At 50.2% G+C, this 18,209-nt stretch overlaps 1 protein-coding gene across 1 annotated transcript in view; it reads left to right on the top strand.

Moving 5' to 3' along the window:
* LOC121545791 (adenosine deaminase-like) overlaps positions 1–18,209 on the top strand; it is a 42,949-nt gene that overhangs the window by 8,714 nt on the left and 16,026 nt on the right. Inside the window, exon 2 of the mRNA XM_041856625.2 lies at positions 17,550–17,611. Within this exon, the coding sequence (XP_041712559.1) occupies positions 17,550–17,611 (62 nt within the window). The remainder of the gene's footprint in view (positions 1–17,549; positions 17,612–18,209) is intronic.

Genomic DNA, 18,209 nt, shown 5'->3' with positions numbered 1-18,209 from the left:
CATGGGTAATCAACCAGGGAAGCCCCAGCACCACCGGATACGCAGGAGAGTCAATCAGATAGAGCTGAATCGTCTCCTCATGACCCCCCTGCGCCTCCATCTTAAGGGGCGCTGTGACCTCCCTAATAAACCCAGATCCTAACGGACGGCTATCTAGGGCATGTACAGGGAAAGGCTTATCAACGGGAAGGAGAGGAATCCCTAATTCTACACAGAACTGGCGATCTACAAAGTTCCCAGCTGCGCCTGAATCGACTAGCGCCTTATGCTGGGAACGAGGTGCTACCTGTGGAAAACAAACAGGCAAGGTTATGTGAACGACAGAAAGCTCTGGGTAAGTAGGGCGCCTACTCACCTGGGAGGACTCCCCAATGCGTGGCCTGCCTTCACCTCCACCGGGGGACCTTCCCCAACACCTAGCCGCGGTGTGCCCTCCAAGGCCACAGTTGGTGCAGGGGACGGCCCCCCTCGGGTTCCTACTCCTCCTTTCTCTAGCGCCAGCACCTCCGAGCTCCATAGGGCTCGGCTCTGAGGTGCTGGAGGGTGAAATGGGCGACCCCCATCCGGGACGTCCACAGGTGGCGAGCAGGGTGTCCAACCGAATGGCCATGTCGACTAGTTGGTCAAACGTCAACAAGGTATCCCTGCACGCCAACTCTCTTTGGACGTCCTCCCGGAGGCTACAACGGAAGTGGTCTATGAGGGCCCGCTCATTCCACCCCTGCATCTGCCGCTAGAGTCCGAACTCCAGGGCAAAATCCTGTGCGCTCCTCATCCCCTGTCGGAGGAAGAACAGACGCTCCCCCGCCGCCTTCCCTTCTGGTGGATGGTCGAACACGGCCCGGAAGCGGCGGGAGAACTCCGCATAAGTGATGGTAGCGGCGTCCATTCTCCTCCATTCGGCGTTGGCCCACTCCAACGCCTTGCCGGTGAGACAGGAGATGAGGCGGAGACGCCTCGTGTCCCGAGGGCGCCGGGTGTACGGTGGCGAGTAGAGCTCCACCTGTAGCAGGAACCCTTGACACCCGGCAGCGGAGCCGTCGTACGCCCTCGGGAGCGAGAGCCGAATCCCACTGGGTTCCGGAATGTGGACAGGAGGACTGACCGATGGGGATGGTCCGGTAGATGGGGGCGTGGGTACCCCGCTGCTTTCCCATCGGTGGAGAGTGTTCATCACCCGATCCAAGGCGTGCCCGATCTGGTTAATCCGGTCCTCCTGTCCACGAAGACGGTCCTCCATGACCTCTGTCGGCGCGGGTGCTCCTGCTGACTCCATGGTGGGATGTGGTATTCTGTCAGTAGCTGAGTGTAGATGCGGTGAGGAATCAAGCGCAGGAAACACGGGCGTTCGTCAACAGACTTTAGTAACAAACATAACAGCACCAAACAGGCGAACAGCCAACCCAACCGGGAGGCAAAATACAAAGTACGCACAACACACACAGTGCGTAAAAATGACGATAGCGCACACAGTGCGGACTCTCGGAAAAACAACAATCCTGAGAGTAATACCAAAGAGCAACAGCTTGACAAATAAACAATACCACATAACACCTGCCCCCACACACGAAAACTAAATAGTGTCACAAGCTGGGCTAGAACTCCGGTCTCAGATGTGGAGAGCTGGGGGGTTCTACCCCTTAGCCACAGAGGAGGTATAGTTGGACCCAAATGAAACACCCAAGGCAATACTCCAGGCAAGTAGATTTAATGTAAAAACAAAGGTTCTTCGCACTTCAAAAATAGTCCAACAAAAGTTATTCTCCGAAGGAGGTATATTAACAGAGGTAGAGTAACAAAACAGGAGGCAAAACAAAATAACTCCACGAGGGGAGAAAAACAAACTAAAGATAACTTAGAAAAGCTTACTTGGAAAGACACGGTGGGACAAAGCAGGAGACACATAGCCAGGACTCAAAAACCAAGTGAGAAACAAGGGGAAAACACACAGCTAAAATACTCTAGGGGAAACAAGGCACAGGTGACCTGGATCAAGCTAATAAGGACACACGAGGAAGAACTAAGGCAGAGGGGAACACAGATGACCTCTAGAGGCCCGGAGACAAACAGGAGGCAGGAAGCTGACAGTACCCCCTCCTCTAGGAACGACTCCTGACGTTCCTTCCAGAACACCCTGGCCTCAGGGTGCGAAAATCTCGGATCAAACCTGGGTCCAGGATGTCCCTGGCTGGAACCCAGGAGCGCTCCCTCTGGCCCGTAGCCCTCCCAGTCCACCAGATACTGCAGAGAGTTCTGGACCCTCCGGGAGTCCAATATCCGGCGGACTGTGTAGGCTGGCTGGCCGTCAATGATCCTGGGAGGTGGCGGGGGTCTGCGTGGGGGGGCAAAGGGAGAAGACAAGACAGGTTTAAGTAGTGAAACATGGAAAGTGGGGTTAATTCTAAGGGAGCGAGGGAGAACCAAACGATAAGAAACAGGGTTAACTTTTCTAGCTATGCGGAAAGGGCCGATGTATCTCTGGGAAAGCTTCTTGGATTCGACCCGGAGGGGCAGGTTCTTAGTGGCCAACCAAACTCTCTGACCAGCTCGGAAACTAGGGGCCGTCTGGCGGTGGCGATTAGCCTGACTTTGGTATCTCTGGGAGGTCCGAAGGAGGGTACGCCTGGCCTTCTTCCAGGTCCGCCTACAGCGTTGGACAAAGCGCTGGGCCGAGGGAACACCAACTTGCGCCTCTTCCTCTGGAAATAATGGAGGGTTGTAACCGAACTGGCATTCGAAGGGGGACAATCCGGTGGCTGAGGACTGGAGGGTGTTGTGGGCATATTCAGCCCAAATGATATAGGTGGCCCAAGACGTGGGATTACTGGCCGCCATACACCGCAGGGTGGTCTCCAGATCCTGATTAATCCGTTCCGTTTGGCCATTAGACTCTGGATGGAACCCCGACGATAGGCTGGCTGTGGCCCCAATAAGCCTGCAGAAGGCCCCCCAAAACCGGGACGAGAATTGGGGACCTCGGTCGGAGACCACGTCCAGGGGAATACCAAATATCCGGAAGACATGGTTCATGAGGAGCTCAGCAGTCTCCTTAGCCGAGGGCAGCTTGGGCAGGGGAATAAACCGAGCAGCCTTAGAGAACCGGTCTACCACCACTAGGATGACGGTGTTGCCCTGGGATGGAGGAAGTCCCGTAACAAAGTCCAGAGAAAGGTGTGACCATGGCCTTCGAGGAATAGGTAAGGGATGGAGCAGTCCCTGGGGTCGCTGGCGTGTCGACTTTCCCTGGTTGCACACAGGGCAGGCCTCAACATAGACCTGCACGTCCTTCTTGATGGACGGCCACCAAAACCGCCGTCGGAGGAATTCCAGTGTGCGAGCACTGCCTGGATGGCATGTCAAGGGCGACTCATGACCCCACTGCAAGACGCGGGCCCGAACAGAGAGAGGAACGTACAGGCGACCGGCAGGACCACCGCCTGGATCGGGCTCATGGACAAGGGCTTCTCGTACCCCTCTTTCTAGTTCCCACTGAAGAGGTGCGACGATCCTAGACCTCGGAATAATCGATGCCAAGGGCTTCTCTTGTACCTCGGGAGAATAGGCTCGAGACAGGGCATCCGGCTTGCCCGTTCTTGGTGCCAGGTCGGTAAGACAGGAGGAACTGGAATCGATTAAAGAAAAGGGACCATCGTGCTTGCCGAGGGTTCATCCGCTTAGCCTGTTGGAGATATTCCAGGTTCTTGTGGTCTGTGAGAACCTGGAAAGGGTGCTGAGCCCCCTCAAGCCAATGGCGCCACTCTTCCAAGGCCAGTTTTACCGCAAGCAACTCCTCGATCCCCCACGTGGTAGTTGCGCTCGGCCTCAGACAGGCGGCGAGACATGAAGGCACAAGGGTGTAATCTCCCATCCTCACCCCTCTGTGACAGGACGGCTCCCACCCCCACCTCTGAGGCGTCCACCTCCACCACGAAAGGTCTTTCTGGGTCAGGGATCACCAGAATCGGAGCAGAAGTGAAGCGGCGCTTGAGATCCTCGAAGGCCCCTGCTGCTTCCGGACCCCAGTGAATCTTGGTCCCTCCTCCCTTGGTAAGCGTCGTCAAGGGGGCTACCACCGAGCTGAAATTCTTGATGAACTTCCGATAGAAGTTAGAAAAGCCAATGAACCGTTGAACCTCCTTGACCGTGGCAGGTGTGGGCCAGCAGTGGACCGCTTTGACCTTCTTGGGATCCATCTCTAGGTGCCCGGGAGTGACAATAAACCCGAGAAACTGAGTCTGAGAAACATGAAATTCACACTTCTCAGGTTTAACGTAGAGGTGATTGTCAAGGAGCCTCTGGAGAACCCTGCTAACATGCCCCTCATGCTCCTTCAGTGACCTCGAGAAGATGAGGATATCGTCCAGGTACACGAAGACGAACAGATTAAGCATATCCCGGAGAACATCATTAATCAGGGCTTGGAATACTGCGGGAGCATTGGTGAGCCCGAACGGCATCACCCGATATTCATAGTGCCCGTGGGCGTGTTGAAACGCCGTCTTCCATTCGTCTCCTTGCCGGATCCGCACGAGATGGTAAGCATTGCGGAGATCCAGTTTAGTAAAAATGGAAGCCCCTTGAAGCAGCTCAAAAGCAGTGGCCATGAGAGGAAGGGGGTATCGATTCCGAACCGTGATCTTGTTGAGTCCCCGGTAATCAATACAAGGCCTAAGACCCCGTCTTTCTTTTCAACAAAAAAAAACCCGCCCCAGCCGGGAAGTAGAGGCATAGATGAGGCCGGCTGCCAAGGACTCCTTAATGTAGGTGTCCATAGCTGCGTGCTCGGGGAGGACAAGGAAAAGATCCGACCTCTAGGAGGGCAGCACCCAGGGAGTAGCTCAATGGCACAGTCATACGTGCGATGAGGCGGTAAGGAAGTAGCCCGGCCTTGCTGAACACTGCCTTGAACCGATGGTAAACACTGGGGACTCGGGAGACGTCAACAGACTCTTGAAACTGGGTACTAGGGGCTGAGGGACTCTGAAGCATGCAGGTGAGTTGGCAAGTGGGACCCCAGCTTAGAATGGTGCCCGTAGGCCAGTCGATCTGGGGATTATGTCTGCATAGCCAAGGGTGACCCAGGATAATAGGATACTCGGGAGAGTCAATGAGATAGAAGGTCTCCTCCTGCTGGTGTTGAGAGATGGTAAGTCGCAGGGACTGAGTCGCCTCTGTAACCTTTCCTGGTTCCAGAGGTCTGCCATCTAAGGCTGTAACTGCCTGGGGTTGAGGAAGTAGTTGGGTAGGGATCTTAAGTTCCTTAGCCAAGGTTACATCCAGGAAATCACCTGCGGCACCGGAATCGATCATAGCCTGGACCCGATGCTGGTGGCCCTCCCAGGACAGAATGGCTGGAATAGCCAGGACAGCGTTAGTAGGAGGAGCTCTAATTCTCCCCATCACAGCCCTCCTGTAGCTGGGCGGGGACAGGCGTTTCCCAAAGCTCGGGGCAAGTGGAGCGGAAGTGGCCGGCAACCCCGCAGTAGAGGCACCGACGCTCCCTCATGCGACGTTCCCTTTCGTTGGGAGAAAGCCTGGAACGGCCTAACTGCATGCTCTCCGGGGAATCCTGGAGCAGTTCAGGAGCCGGGGAAGCTCTGAATGACGGAGTCCAAACAGGAGAAACAGAGCTGCTCAGAGGAACTTGGGACTGAGACATCTGGCGGCGAGCCGTTCTCCGCTCTCTTAGACGATTGTCCAGGCGGATGGCCAAGGCTATGAGTGACTCGAGATCTCCAGCTGGTTCTCGGGTGGCTAACTCATCTTGAAGGGGGCTCAGATAACCCTCCCTGAAAACAGACCCTCAGCGCTTCATCATTCCATCCGCTCCTTGCTGCTATGGTCCGGAAATCAATGGCAAAATCTGCCGTGCTTGCGGAGCCCTGACGGAGAGACAGTAGGCGCTTGGAAGCCTCCCGCCCACTGACAGGATGATCGAACACCCGCTTGAACTCTTCTACAAATGCAGCGTGGGAGTCACAACAGGCCTCCTGGGACTGCCACACCGCAGAGGCCCAGGCGAGCGCCTTGTCTGAAAGAAGGGTAATGATGTAGGCAATCTTGGAACGGTCTGTGGGAAAACTTGAGGGTTGGAGCTCGAAGGTGAGGGAGCATTGGGTGAGGAAACCCTGGCAAGAGCTGGGATCCCCAGCAAAGGGCTTGGGAGGTGGTAGTCGGGGCTCCGCCACTAGAGAAGGCCTGTCGTCACTGGGGGGTGACCTGGGGGAAGGGAGAGGACCAGGGAGGCGTTCAAAGAGCTGGCGGAGGGAACTCATCATTTCGGCCAGGAGTTGAGAATGACTAGCCATCAGCTCTTCTTGTCGGCTGAGAACGGCTTCATGGCGCTGGAAAGAAGCCTCATGTCGAGTGATCACCGCCAACAGGTCCTGGGAACTGAGTGTTTCTGGGTCCATGATTGTCTTGGTTTTTCTGTCACAAGCTGGGCTAGAACTCCGGTCTCAGATGTGTGAGAGCTGGGGGTTCTACCCCTTAGCCACAGAGGAGGTATAGTTGGACCCAAATGAAACACCCAAGGCAATACTCCAGGCAAGTAGATTTAATGTAAAAACAAAGGTTCTTCGCACTTCAAAAATAGTCCAACAAAAGTTATTCTCCGAAGGAGGTATATTAACAGAGGTAGAGTAACAAAACAGGAGGCAAAACAAAATAACTCCACGAGGGAGAAAAACAAACTAAAGATAACTTAGAAAAGCTTACTTGGAAAGACACGGTGGGACAAAGCAGGAGACACATAGCCAGGACTCAAAAACCAAGTGAGAAACAAGGGGAAAACACACAGCTAAAATACTCTAGGGGAAACAAGGCACAGGTGACCTGGATCAAGCTAATAAGGACACACGAGGAAGAACTAAGGCAGAGGGGGAACACAGATGACCTCTAGAGGCCCGGAGACAAACAGGAGGCAGGAAGCTGACAGTACCCCTCCTCTAGGAACGACTCCTGACGTTCCTTCCAGAACACCCTGGCCTCAGGGTGCGAAAATCTCGGATCAAACCTGGGTCCAGGATGTCCCTGGCTGGAACCCAGGAGCGCTCCTCTGGCCCGTAGCCCTCCCAGTCCACCAGATACTGCAGAGAGTTCTGGACCCTCCGGGAGTCCAGTATCCGGCGGACTGTGTAGGCTGGCTGGCCGTCAATGATCCTGGGAGGTGGCGGGGTCTGCGTGGGGGGGCAAAGGGAGAAGACAAGACAGGTTTAAGTAGTGAAACATGGAAAGTGGGGTTAATTCTAAGGGAGCGAGGAGAACCAAACGATAAGAAACAGGGTTAACTTCTTCTAGCTATGCGGAAAGGGCCGATGTATCTCTGGGAAAGCTTCTTGGATTCGACCCGGAGGGGCAGGTTCTTAGTGGCCAACCAAACTCTCTGACCAGCTCGGAAACTAGGGGCCGTCTGGCGGTGGCGATTAGCCTGACTTTGGTATCTCTGGGAGGTCCGAAGGAGGGTACGCCTGGCCTTCTTCCAGGTCCGCCTACAGCGTTGGACAAAGCGCTGGGCCGAGGGAACACCAACTTGCGCCTCTTCCTCTGGAAATAATGGAGGGTTGTAACCGAACTGGCATTCGAAGGGGGACAATCCGGTGGCTGAGGACTGGAGGGTGTTGTGGGCATATTCAGCCCAAATGATATAGGTGGCCCAAGACGTGGGATTACTGGCCGCCATACACCGCAGGGTGGTCTCCAGATCCTGATTAATCCGTTCCGTTTGGCCATTAGACTCTGGATGGAACCCCGACGATAGGCTGGCTGTGGCCCCAATAAGCCTGCAGAAGGCCCCCCAAAACCGGGACGAGAATTGGGGACCTCGGTCGGAGACCACGTCCAGGGGAATACCAAATATCCGGAAGACATGGTTCATGAGGAGCTCAGCAGTCTCCTTAGCCGAGGGCAGCTTGGGCAGGGGAATAAACCGAGCAGCCTTAGAGAACCGGTCTACCACCACTAGGATGACGGTGTTGCCCTGGGATGGAGGAAGTCCCGTAACAAAGTCCAGAGAAAGGTGTGACCATGGCCTTCGAGGAATAGGTAAGGGATGGAGCAGTCCCTGGGGTCGCTGGCGTGTCGACTTTCCCTGGTTGCACACAGGGCAGGCCTCAACATAGACCTGCACGTCCTTCTTGATGGACGGCCACCAAAACCGCCGTCGGAGGAATTCCAGTGTGCGAGCACTGCCTGGATGGCATGTCAAGGGCGACTCATGACCCCACTGCAAGACGCGGGCCCGAACAGAGAGAGGAACGTACAGGCGACCGGCAGGACCACCGCCTGGATCGGGCTCATGGACAAGGGCTTCTCGTACCCCTCTTTCTAGTTCCCACTGAAGAGGTGCGACGATCCTAGACCTCGGAATAATCGATGCCAAGGGCTTCTCTTGTACCTCGGGAGAATAGGCTCGAGACAGGGCATCCGGCTTGACGTTCTTGGTGCCAGGTCGGTAAGACAGGAGGAACTGGAATCGATTAAAGAAAAGGGACCATCGTGCTTGCCGAGGGTTCATCCGCTTTAGCCTGTTGGAGATATTCCAGGTTCTTGTGGTCTGTGAGAACCTGGAAAGGGTGCTGAGCCCCCTCAAGCCAATGGCGCCACTCTTCCAAGGCCAGTTTTACCGCAAGCAACTCTCGATCCCCCACGTGGTAGTTGCGCTCGGCCTCAGACAGGCGGCGAGACATGAAGGCACAAGGGTGTAATCTCCCATCCTCACCCCTCTGTGACAGGACGGCTCCCACCCCCACCTCTGAGGCGTCCACCTCCACCACGAAAGGTCTTTCTGGGTCAGGGATCACCAGAATCGGAGCAGAAGTGAAGCGGCGCTTGAGATCCTCGAAGGCCCCTGCTGCTTCCGGACCCCAGTGAATCTTGGTCCCTCCTCCCTTGGTAAGCGTCGTCAAGGGGGCTACCACCGAGCTGAAATTCTTGATGAACTTCCGATAGAAGTTAGAAAAGCCAATGAACCGTTGAACCTCCTTGACCGTGGCAGGTGTGGGCCAGCAGTGGACCGCTTTGACCTTCTTGGGATCCATCTCTAGGTGCCCGGGAGTGACAATAAACCCGAGAAACTGAGTCTGAGAAACATGAAATTCACACTTCTCAGGTTTAACGTAGAGGTGATTGTCAAGGAGCCTCTGGAGAACCCTGCTAACATGCCCCTCATGCTCCTTCAGTGACCTCGAGAAGATGAGGATATCGTCCAGGTACACGAAGACGAACAGATTAAGCATATCCCGGAGAACATCATTAATCAGGGCTTGGAATACTGCGGGAGCATTGGTGAGCCCGAACGGCATCACCCGATATTCATAGTGCCCCGTGGGCGTGTTGAACGCCGTCTTCCATTCGTCTCCTTGCCGGATCCGCACGAGATGGTAAGCATTGCGGAGATCCAGTTTAGTAAAAATGGAAGCCCCTTGAAGCAGCTCAAAAGCAGTGGCCATGAGAGGAAGGGGGTATCGATTCCGAACCGTGATCTTGTTGAGTCCCCGGTAATCAATACAAGGCCTAAGACCCCCGTCTTTCTTTTCAACAAAAAAAAACCCGCCCCAGCCGGGGAAGTAGAGGCATAGATGAGGCCGGCTGCCAAGGACTCCTTAATGTAGGTGTCCATAGCTGCGTGCTCGGGGGAGGACAAGGAAAAGATCCGACCTCTAGGAGGGCAGCACCCAGGGAGTAGCTCAATGGCACAGTCATACGTGCGATGAGGCGGTAAGGAAGTAGCCCGGGCCTTGCTGAACACTGCCTTGAACCGATGGTAAACACTGGGGACTCGGGAGACGTCAACAGACTCTTGAAACTGGGTACTAGGGGCTGAGGGACTCTGAAGCATGCAGGTGAGTTGGCAAGTGGGACCCCAGCTTAGAATGGTGCCCGTAGGCCAGTCGATCTGGGGATTATGTCTGCATAGCCAAGGGTGACCCAGGATAATAGGATACTCGGGAGAGTCAATGAGATAGAAGGTCTCCTCCTGCTGGTGTTGAGAGATGGTAAGTCGCAGGGACTGAGTCGCCTCTGTAACCTTTCCTGGTTCCAGAGGTCTGCCATCTAAGGCTGTAACTGCCTGGGGTTGAGGAAGTAGTTGGGTAGGGATCTTAAGTTCCTTAGCCAAGGTTACATCCAGGAAATCACCTGCGGCACCGGAATCGATCATAGCCTGGACCCGATGCTGGTGGCCCTCCCAGGACAGAATGGCTGGAATAGCCAGGACAGCGTTAGTAGGAGGAGCTCTAATTCTCCCCATCACAGCCCTCCTGTAGCTGGGCGGGGACAGGCGTTTCCCAAAGCTCGGGGCAAGTGGAGCGGAAGTGGCCGGCAACCCCGCAGTAGAGGCACCGACGCTCCCCTCATGCGACGTTCCCTTTCGTTGGGAGAAAGCCTGGAACGGCCTAACTGCATGCTCTCTGGGGAATCCTGGAGCAGTTCAGGAGCCGGGGAAGCTCTGAATGACGGAGTCCAAACAGGAGAAACAGAGCTGCTCAGAGGAACTTGGGACTGAGACATCTGGCGGCGAGCCGTTCTCCGCTCTCTTAGACGATTGTCCAGGCGGATGGCCAAGGCTATGAGTGACTCGAGATCTCCAGCTGGTTCTCGGGTGGCTAACTCATCTTGAAGGGGCTCAGATAACCCTCCCTGAAAACAGACCCTCAGCGCTTCATCATTCCATCCGCTCCTTGCTGCTATGGTCCGGAAATCAATGGCAAAATCTGCCGTGCTTCGGGAGCCCTGACGGAGAGACAGTAGGCGCTTGGAAGCCTCCCGCCCACTGACAGGATGATCGAACACCCGCTTGAACTCTTCTACAAATGCAGCGTGGAGTCACAACAGGCCTCCTGGGACTGCCACACCGCAGAGGCCCAGGCGAGCGCCTTGTCTGAAAGAAGGGTAATGATGTAGGCAATCTTGGAACGGTCTGTGGGAAAACTTGAGGGTTGGAGCTCGAAGGTGAGGGAGCATTGGGTGAGGAAACCCTGGCAAGAGCTGGGATCCCCAGCAAAGGGCTTGGGAGGTGGTAGTCGGGGCTCCGCCACTAGAGAAGGCCTGTCGTCACTGGGGGGTGACCTGGGGGAAGGGAGAGGACCAGGGAGGCGTTCAAAGAGCTGGCGGAGGGAACTCATCATTTCGGCCAGGAGTTGAGAATGACTAGCCATCAGCTCTTCTTGTCGGCTGAGAACGGCTTCATGGCGCTGGAAAGAAGCCTCATGTCGAGTGATCACCGCCAACAGGTCCTGGGAACTGAGTGTTTCTGGGTCCATGATTGTCTTGGTTTTTCTGTCACAAGCTGGGCTAGAACTCCGGTCTCAGATGTGGAGAGCTGGGGGTTCTACCCCCTTAGCCACAGAGGAGGTATAGTTGGACCCAAATGAAACACCCAAGGCAATACTCCAGGCAAGTAGATTTAATGTAAAAACAAAGGTTCTTCGCACTTCAAAAATAGTCCAACAAAAGTTATTCTCCGAAGGAGGTATATTAACAGAGGTAGAGTAACAAAACAGGAGGCAAAACAAAATAACTCCACGAGGGAGAAAAACAAACTAAAGATAACTTAGAAAAGCTTACTTGGAAAGACACGGTGGGACAAAGCAGGAGACACATAGCCAGGACTCAAAAACCAAGTGAGAAACAAGGGGAAAACACACAGCTAAAATACTCTAGGGGAAACAAGGCACAGGTGACCTGGATCAAGCTAATAAGGACACACGAGGAAGAACTAAGGCAGAGGGGAACACAGATGACCTCTAGAGGCCCGGAGACAAACAGGAGGCAGGAAGCTGACAAATAGGCAACCAAATCAAACACTAACAAGGGACAGGTGTACAAACAGACAAAACCAAACAAACATGAAACATCGAACGGTGGCAGCTAGTACTCCGGGGACGACGACCGCCGAAGCCTGCCTGAACAAGGAGGAGGAGCAGCCTCGGCCGAAACCGTGACAGGTTCCGCTGGTGTACAGCAATCTTTAAGTCATACCACAGATTCTCAATTGGATTGAGGTCTGGGCTTTGACTAGGCCATTCCAAGACATTTAATTGTTTCCCCTTAAACCACTCGAGTGTTGCTTTAGCAGTATGCTTAGGGTCATTGTCCTGCTGGAAGGTGAACCTCCGTCCCAGTCTCAAATCTCTAGAAGACTGAAACAGGTTTCCCTCAAGAATTTCCCTGTATTTAGCGCCATCCATCATTCCTTCAATTCTGACCAGTTTCCCTGCCGATGAAAAACATCCCCACAGCATGATGCTGCCACCACCATGCTTCACTGTGGGGATGGTGTTCTCGGGGTGATGAGAGGTGTTGGGTTTGCGTCAGACATAGTGTTTTCCTTAATGGCCAAAAAGCTCAATTTTAGTCTCATCTGACCAGAGCACCTTCTTCCATATGTTTGGGGAGTCTCTCACATGCCTTTTGGCGAACACCAAATGTGTTTGCTTATTTTCTTTCTTTATCTGGCCACTCTTCTGTAAAGCCCAGCTCTGTGGAGTGTTCGGCTTAAAGTGGTACTATGGACAGATACTCCAATCTCCGCTGTGGAGCTTTGCAGCTCCTTCAGGGTTATCTTTAGTCTCTTTGTTGCCTCTCTGATTAATGCCCTCCTTGCCTGGTCCGTGAGTTTTGGTGGGCGGCCACCTTTTGGCAGGTTTGTTGTGGTGCCATTTTCTTTCCATTTTATAATAATGGATTTAATGGTGCTCCGTGGGATGTTCAGAGTTTCGGATATTTTTTTATAACCCAACCCTGATCTGTACTTTTTTTGAAACAAGTAATTTTTTTCATTTCACTTCACCAATTTGGACTATTTTGTGTATGTCCAAATAAAAATCCATTTAAATTACAGGTTGTAATGCAACAAAATAGGAAAAACGCCAAAGGGGTTGAATACTTTTGCAAGGCACTGTAATTGTATCATGGGGTGTGATGACTTCATACATTCACTCTTTCTCTTATCTATCATAGGTCAACTATCCATGTGATGAAACATATACTGTGCATTATATAGCATGTTGCATTGTTTGATGAGCCTTGCTTGTGTGTTGTGTAACTGCCGTGCCTGGCTGTTATACAAGCTAACAAAATAAAGTTGTTATAGACATTTCTTTCAGTTCCTGTATCTATTTAAGTGACAAGAACACAGATTATAAATAACTGTCTTTTCCATTACATGTACAATTGCAGCCAAATATATTGGCACCCTTGCACTTTTCCTAAATAATTCCTGAACATTGCACTCCAAAACACCTTGATAACCTGCTGATTTCATGATGTCTTGCACACATTCAAGGCCCCCAGTAACAGAGGCAGCAATGTGACCCAACAGCCACAGAGTTTCTAAACCCAGGCGCAACATCGCAAGATTTCCAGGAATGCTTGCGAAGCAGACGAGGCCGGGGTTTGGGGTTTGAAAAGTCAATGAGAGAAGTGAAACATTCTTCCTTAGTTGTTAATTTTCTCTATATCTAGACCTAGATTCGAGCCAATGTCTTAAGTTGTTAAACATGTTATTACTTCAACCTCGTGAAAGTGGCAAACTGACACATTTTAATTTTAGTCAAAACAATTTTATATTGAAGGAGTGCCTTTGATTTGACGCAGTTCGGCGTGAGACGTCCGTTAGACCGATGACGTGTTTCTGCGTTTGAGCTTAGCTAGCCAACGTGGCCTTGATTACGCCTAGTGTGATCTGGGATTTCTATTGGAGAAGCAGATTCAGCCTATCTTCATACTGTACTCTCTTTGCAACAGCATTATCAAACCTCCCTGTGTTTGATTGTAGGGAGAGTGTGCTTATCTTTGAATGGTTCATTTGGTCGTTGGTAAACATAGGAAGACCCCACTGCTGAACGAGACAAAAGTAGGCCGGATTGTACTTCTCAAAAACCCACTTAAACAAGCCTAAATCCTGGGAGAAATGTTCTGTGGACCAATGAAATAAAATTAGAGCTTTTTGGCAATACAGATCAGCGCTGTGTTTACTGACAACCAAATGAAGCATTCAATGAAAAGAACACCCTCCCTACAATCACACATGGGGGAAGTTTGCTAATGCTGTGGGGTTGCTTTGCTGCCTTTGGTACTGGAGACCTTGAAAATGTGCAAGGTATCATGAAATCAGCAGATTATCAGGTGTTTTGGAGTCCAATGTTCAACCTAGTGTCCAAAAGCTGGGTCTCCATTGAAGGCTGTGGGTCTTCCGGCAGGATAACGACCCCAAACACACATAAAAAAAACGACCCAGGAATCGTTCAAGAAGAACTGGAGTGGCCAGCGAAGAGTCCAGATCTGAATCATATCCATAACCTATGGCGAGATCTGAAAACAGCAGTTAGCGGAGGGCACCCTTCAAACGTTGAAGAATTAGAGCAGTTTGCTGCTTAAAAGTGGGCCAAATTGCCAGTTGAAAGATGCAGCAAAGTGCAAGGGTTCCAATATATTTGGCCACAGCTGTATGTCCCTGTTGATATTGCTAATGGTTAGTAAAGTAGGAAAACACAGAAGAATAGCCCATGAGGAAATGAAAAAATGTAAATGTAAATTAAATGAGTTGTTCCTACAATGCCAGAAGATGACTTCACCTGTAAATGACTTAAACAGATGTCTTAGATCTGATCTGTGTATGTAGCCTAGAGTGCATTGATGTTCTGACATCATTGCCTATGTTGTTGTTGAGATAGAGAAGCTTTCTGCTTGAAAGTATCTGTGAGATTATGTTTGCATCCCAGCCTTGATAGAGCTGTAATGGGCCTAAACAACAGAGACAGGAGAACACCTGTACTCATGACTCACTAACGTTATTTAAACACTGTCTTCTTCAAAACTGTAATGTATAACTCATTCTTCAGAACAAAGTACACAAATTACACATTATCTAAGCACACACTCACTCTTCCTTTGCCTGTTTCTTTCTCTCATAGGCATGTACACATACACAGGCAAATGCTCGCACGCATGGAGGAGTGTATTGAATAGAGATGCTGTAACAGTCATGTGAGACCTACACCCTGGGCATGTTGTCAGTGTGAAAAGTGGTTGTTGACAAAGAACCTTATTTATTATAGGAACCTGAAGAGCACATGGGTGGTAATTAACCACATCATACTCAGTCTGCCAAGTATTGTATTTAAGCCACTCTAGGGCTGGAAATGGAATAATACATGTGTATTGACTTACTGATATGATTGAGACCTGAAACCTAACACAACATCTAATGGCTCTGTGAGACAAGAGCACAGCTGTTGCTGTAATGATGTCATGAAGGTCTTTCAGTGTACTCTGATGTAGTTTTACTAGGGTGTGTAGAACACTGAAGTCTACCAAGTCATAACGTGTTCAGACAGGCTCTACATTTTTTTCTAAGGATCTAAATCAGGGTTGTCAAACTCATTCCATGATGGCCTAGTGTCTGCGGGCTTTTGGTTTTTCCTTTTAATTAAGACTTAGACAACCAGGTGAGGGAAGTTCTTTTATAATTAGTGACCTTAATTCATCAATCAAGTACAAGGGAGGAGCGAAAACCCGCAGACACTCGGCCTTCTGTGGAATGAGTTTGATACATAATTTAAATGTTTCACAGGAACTGATTATTTCCCTACATTCCATAAGGTGACATCTAGAGAGAAATAGCTGTTGTGTTCAACTAGCTAGGGTTTAGCCTGCATGCTACTGGTTGCAATGCAATTATACAGCAGGCCAATGCTGTGCCAAAGAACCCTGTTGGAGACACAAACATATTTTATTTATGTGAACATACAGTACTGTACATGTGTGTCCAAGAGATTGTGCTAGAAAAACACAACATAGGGCCTACAGTGATTTTCACACTGTTGATTACATACATTAAATTATACTGAAGAATAGACTACCTTGACATTTCCTATAGTAAAGATATCACTCTTTCAAGGCCTTGGTTTCCTGCCATACCATTGTTAGTGGCTGGGGTCATGTCACACCATAATTATCACACTCTGTGATGAGTGTGATGGAAAGGAGTCATGCGCAGGAGGGTAATCACCGAATACAGAGTTTATTCCTTCGTAGACACACAAATGCGCTCAAATAGCGATCAACGAAACAGGCACAGGGGAAACTCTCATCCCTGGCAAATACACTGTAACGGATATCCCATAATACATAGGCACAGGGGAAAATCTACCCTGGCCACAAAATGTACGAGTAGCTCCACCGAGCTACACTACTCTCACAACTAACAATCACCCACAAGGACAAGGGGGCAGAGGGAACACTTATACACGGACTAATGAGGGGATAAGAACCAGGTGTGTGTGATTGACAAGATAAGACAATTGTGATGATGATTGGTGCGGCAGTGGTTAGTAAGCCGGTGACGACGAACGCCGAAGCCTGCCCGAACAAGGAGGGGAGGCAGCCTCGGCCGAAGTCGTGACACACTCATGCTAAACTCAATATGTAATAACCGTAATGGTATTCCCTTCAAGAGCCAACCTGTCAGACGCGTACAGGTGTAGGATCTTAATTTTACCAGTATTGTCATAGCAAAATAGTACTGCAGCAACAGGATTTTAACGTTTAGTCCATTCATACTTTTCCGCCGACGTAATGTTGCTTGATCAGTGGTTAGGCTATTATTAGGCTACATGAAAAGTGCAATACTGTTAATATAACCATTTGTTAGTGCGGGTTTTCAGTAAATGTATTTAAATCCTATGGTGCAGGGAAAATTCTCAGGAACAACAGAGTGATCAAATTAAGATCCTACACCTGTAACTGTAAGATGATAACGATGCTAAGAACTTTTCAAGGTTCTTTCCTGCTGCTCTTCTTGGAAGATTTGTTATTTCTTAGGAATACATTTCCCCAACATTACCTATATTCTGAATCTTATCCAGTGTGTGCCTCAGACGGTCAAAAGATAACAAAATCGATACATACCTTCCCTTTACAATCGAATCCCCTCATGTTTTATTAGTTGTAACTGAGGCTTGGGGTGACCACAGTCAATCTGCCCTGTAGTCAGCTGGTGTAGAGTAGCTGGGCTCTGTAACTCATGGCTCTCTGTTCAGTGCTGATGGAATAAGAGCCGAGCACTCAGTTGCTCTTCTTTGAACCTTCTCTGGCATCCCTGGCCTTTTCACCGACTGCAATAACTACGGTGCCCAGTCATGCACACTGCATTCGAGATAGATGTGGTCCTTGCCACAACTGAGCCCCGTGTAGCTCAGTAGGTAGAGTATGGCGCTTGCAACGCCAGGGTTGTGGGTTCGATTCCCACAGGGGGCCAGTATGAAAAAAATAAAATATGTATGCACTCACTAACTGTAAGTCACTCTGGATAAGAGCATCTGCTAAATAACTAAAATGTCCAGCCAACACATTGCATTGAACCACATCACAAAACAAGGATGTGTCCTGCCTGCTCTCTCATTTGCCAATGTTTAGTCTATTGATTTCTTTGTGAGTTCATTCAGATTGTCTGTACTTCAATGCAGGCCTGTGAACTAAATTACTCTATAGGTCATTGGGTTAAAGTACTTTCCGTTTTTTAATTAATTATTTTGTCTTATCTTCAGATTGAGCTGCATGTGCATCTTGATGGCGCTATCCGAGTGGAGACCATCCTAGACGTTGCCAAGTAAGTTCATAAACCTGTTGAATTCTTAGCATTTGTATTTTGTTTAAATAGTGTGTTATAACAGGTTTTGCAAGTTCTCTTTAAACATTAACTGTCAATTACCTTTGGTAAAAGGGCTATTAGACTCAAGTGATATGGTTTATTAGGTTCATGTGACATACATTGTTCTTTCAGTATCTATGTTTGGAACATGTAGGCCTAGTTATGGGGCTATTTTGAACTAGTAATTTAATTTAAGTCATTAATATACAGTGAGGGAAAAAAGTATTTGATCTCCTGCTGATTTTGTACGTTTGCCCACTGACAAAGAAATGATCAGTCAATAATTTTAATGGTAGGTTTATTTGAACAGTGAGAGACAGAATAACAACAAAAAAATCCAGAAAAACGCATGTCAAAAATGTTATAAATTGATTTGCATTTTAATGAGATAAATAAGTATTTGACCCCTCTGCAAAACATGATTGGTGGCAAAACCCTTGTTGGCAATCACAGAGGTCAGACATTTCTTGTAGTTGGCCACCAGGTTTGCACACATCTCAGGAGGGATTTTGTCCCACTCCTCTTTGCAGATCTTCTCCAAGTCATTACGGTTTCG

This window comes from Coregonus clupeaformis, chromosome 30 (assembly GCF_020615455.1).
Source record: "Coregonus clupeaformis isolate EN_2021a chromosome 30, ASM2061545v1, whole genome shotgun sequence".
Classification (NCBI taxonomy): Eukaryota; Metazoa; Chordata; class Actinopteri; order Salmoniformes; family Salmonidae; genus Coregonus; species Coregonus clupeaformis.
This window is presented reverse-complemented; position numbering and strand designations above follow the sequence as displayed.